This window comes from Gallinula chloropus, assembly GCF_964237585.1.
Source record: "Gallinula chloropus genome assembly, chromosome: Z".
Classification (NCBI taxonomy): Eukaryota; Metazoa; Chordata; class Aves; order Gruiformes; family Rallidae; genus Gallinula; species Gallinula chloropus.
Window position 1 is genome coordinate 12358779 of NC_140089.1, and position 1630 is coordinate 12360408.

At 58.0% G+C, this 1630-nt stretch overlaps 1 protein-coding gene across 1 annotated transcript; it reads left to right on the forward strand.

Moving 5' to 3' along the window:
- MRPL50 (mitochondrial ribosomal protein L50) lies at window positions 1–1630 on the forward strand. Its single transcript, XM_084278598.1, has 2 exons — window positions 1–255; window positions 1110–1630. The coding sequence occupies exons 1-2, from the start codon at window positions 164–166 to the stop codon at window positions 1498–1500; spliced, it is 483 nt and encodes a 160-aa protein (XP_084134724.1). The 5' UTR covers window positions 1–163; the 3' UTR covers window positions 1501–1630.

The window sequence follows — 1630 nt, forward strand, 5'->3', positions numbered from 1 at the left end:
CCTCCCGGGCTAAGCGGGGGCGGTGGTTCGGGGGGCGCGGCGGGCAGCGGCTGGGACCCTTCAGCCGTGGCGCAACGGGACTGCAGTTCCCGCCAGGCACTGCGGGCAGCGGCTGGGACCGCCTCCTCCGCCGGCTGCCGGGAAGGGCTGGCCGTCCCCCATCATGGCGGCGGTGGTAGGGTTGCAGGTGGCGGGTCGGCGGCTGGGTCTCGGCCTCGGCGCTCCGGCGCGCAGGGCGCTTTGGGGTGGCTTTAGGTAACGGCGCGGGGGGCTGCGGGGTGTCTTGGGGCCGATTCCCTGGGACGGGCAGGCACTGGCGGCTTCCGGCTGTTGCCTGGCCGTGCTGGGCCTGCGGCCGACCGGGGGAGCTGAGTCGGGAGGCTCGCCGGTCGTTCGGACCCGCCGTCCTCGGAGCTTTGGTGTCCGTGCTGCGGGCAAAGGCGAGTCGGGTGGCGGCCGTGGGGCCGTGCCGGCGGTGCCCTCGCCGCGTCCCCTGGCAGGCGGCGCGGCGCTGCCGTCAGGCGTGTGCTGCGCCTGCCCGCTCGGGCAGGAGCTTGCCGGGGTGGGGAGGGAGGCACGTCGGGCCCTGCACTGTGGGCATGAGAAACAGTCGCCTCTGCTCGACTTTCTTAGGTGAAGCCGTGCTTGTGGCGTGGGCTGTGTTGTGGGCAAGTCAGGTAACCTCGTTAGGATTCAGGTGAACCCATTTCAAATACCTAGGGGCACTGTTTGGTTGTTTTTTCTGTAGCAGCTGTTATTTTCTGTTACCCTTTATCTCCCAGCAGATTAGGGAATGGGGCTGTCACTGGGAAAGTAAGTCACTACACTGGCTAGAATACTGATTACACTCAGGCCAATACAATAAGCTAGGCGAGGGATTGCTGTGGAGAGACAGCCTGTGTGGTGAGCAGCGTTAGGGGGGAGAGCAAAGGTGTGGCCTGTGGGCCTTTGTTCCTGTATGTATAACAAACCTGCAGTGTCCATGGGATGTGTGAATTCTCTACAGGCTATGCCGAGCCCAATATTGAAAAGGCTATCAATAGAAATGTGCTCTGACTCCAGTCTGAAGTAGCCCGTGGGCTGAAAATGCTTCTGTTTGGTCTCAACAGGAAAAAGGAAAAAGAAGTAGAAGCAGACCAAGTAATTGTCGAAGAGAAGAGTGAGCCCAGCCTGATCTGCCCCCCACCACGCAGCCGAAACTATCTTCCTCCAGAGAATATACAGAGCCGCCTCGAGTTGTATGTCAAGGAGATTTTTGGACCCTCCCTTCCTGATAATTGGCAGCAGACACCCCTCAAGGAAAACAGGTTAAAGTATCGTCTCCTGGCTCAGCTGGCAGAAGAACTTGGTCACACTGTCCCCAATTCACAGCTCCACCTGATGTCCAGTGCTGGGGATGTGTTGAATTTCTACAGCACTCCTGTGAAGGATATGTCCAAGTTTGATGAACTTTCTGCTGCAGAACTACCCCCAAACCTGAAGATAGTCTGGAAGCAGTGAGTTGCACCATGAAGCATTGCTTTGCTTTGCTTGTGTTCTCGAGGAAGGACTACAGAGCAGAAGCAGAGCCCCTTCATTATGGTATCAAGCAAATATATAAGTATCACTAATAAAAGTTCATTTAATTGTC

Coding starts and splice junctions, on each gene's coding strand:
- MRPL50 (XM_084278598.1), top strand. CDS start 164: ATGGCGGCGGTGGTAGGGTTGCAGGTGGCGGGTCGGCGGCTGGGTCTC. Junction 256..1,109: donor GCGCTTTGGGGTGGCTTTAG/GTAACGGCGCGG, acceptor TGGTCTCAACAG/GAAAAAGGAAAAAGAAGTAG.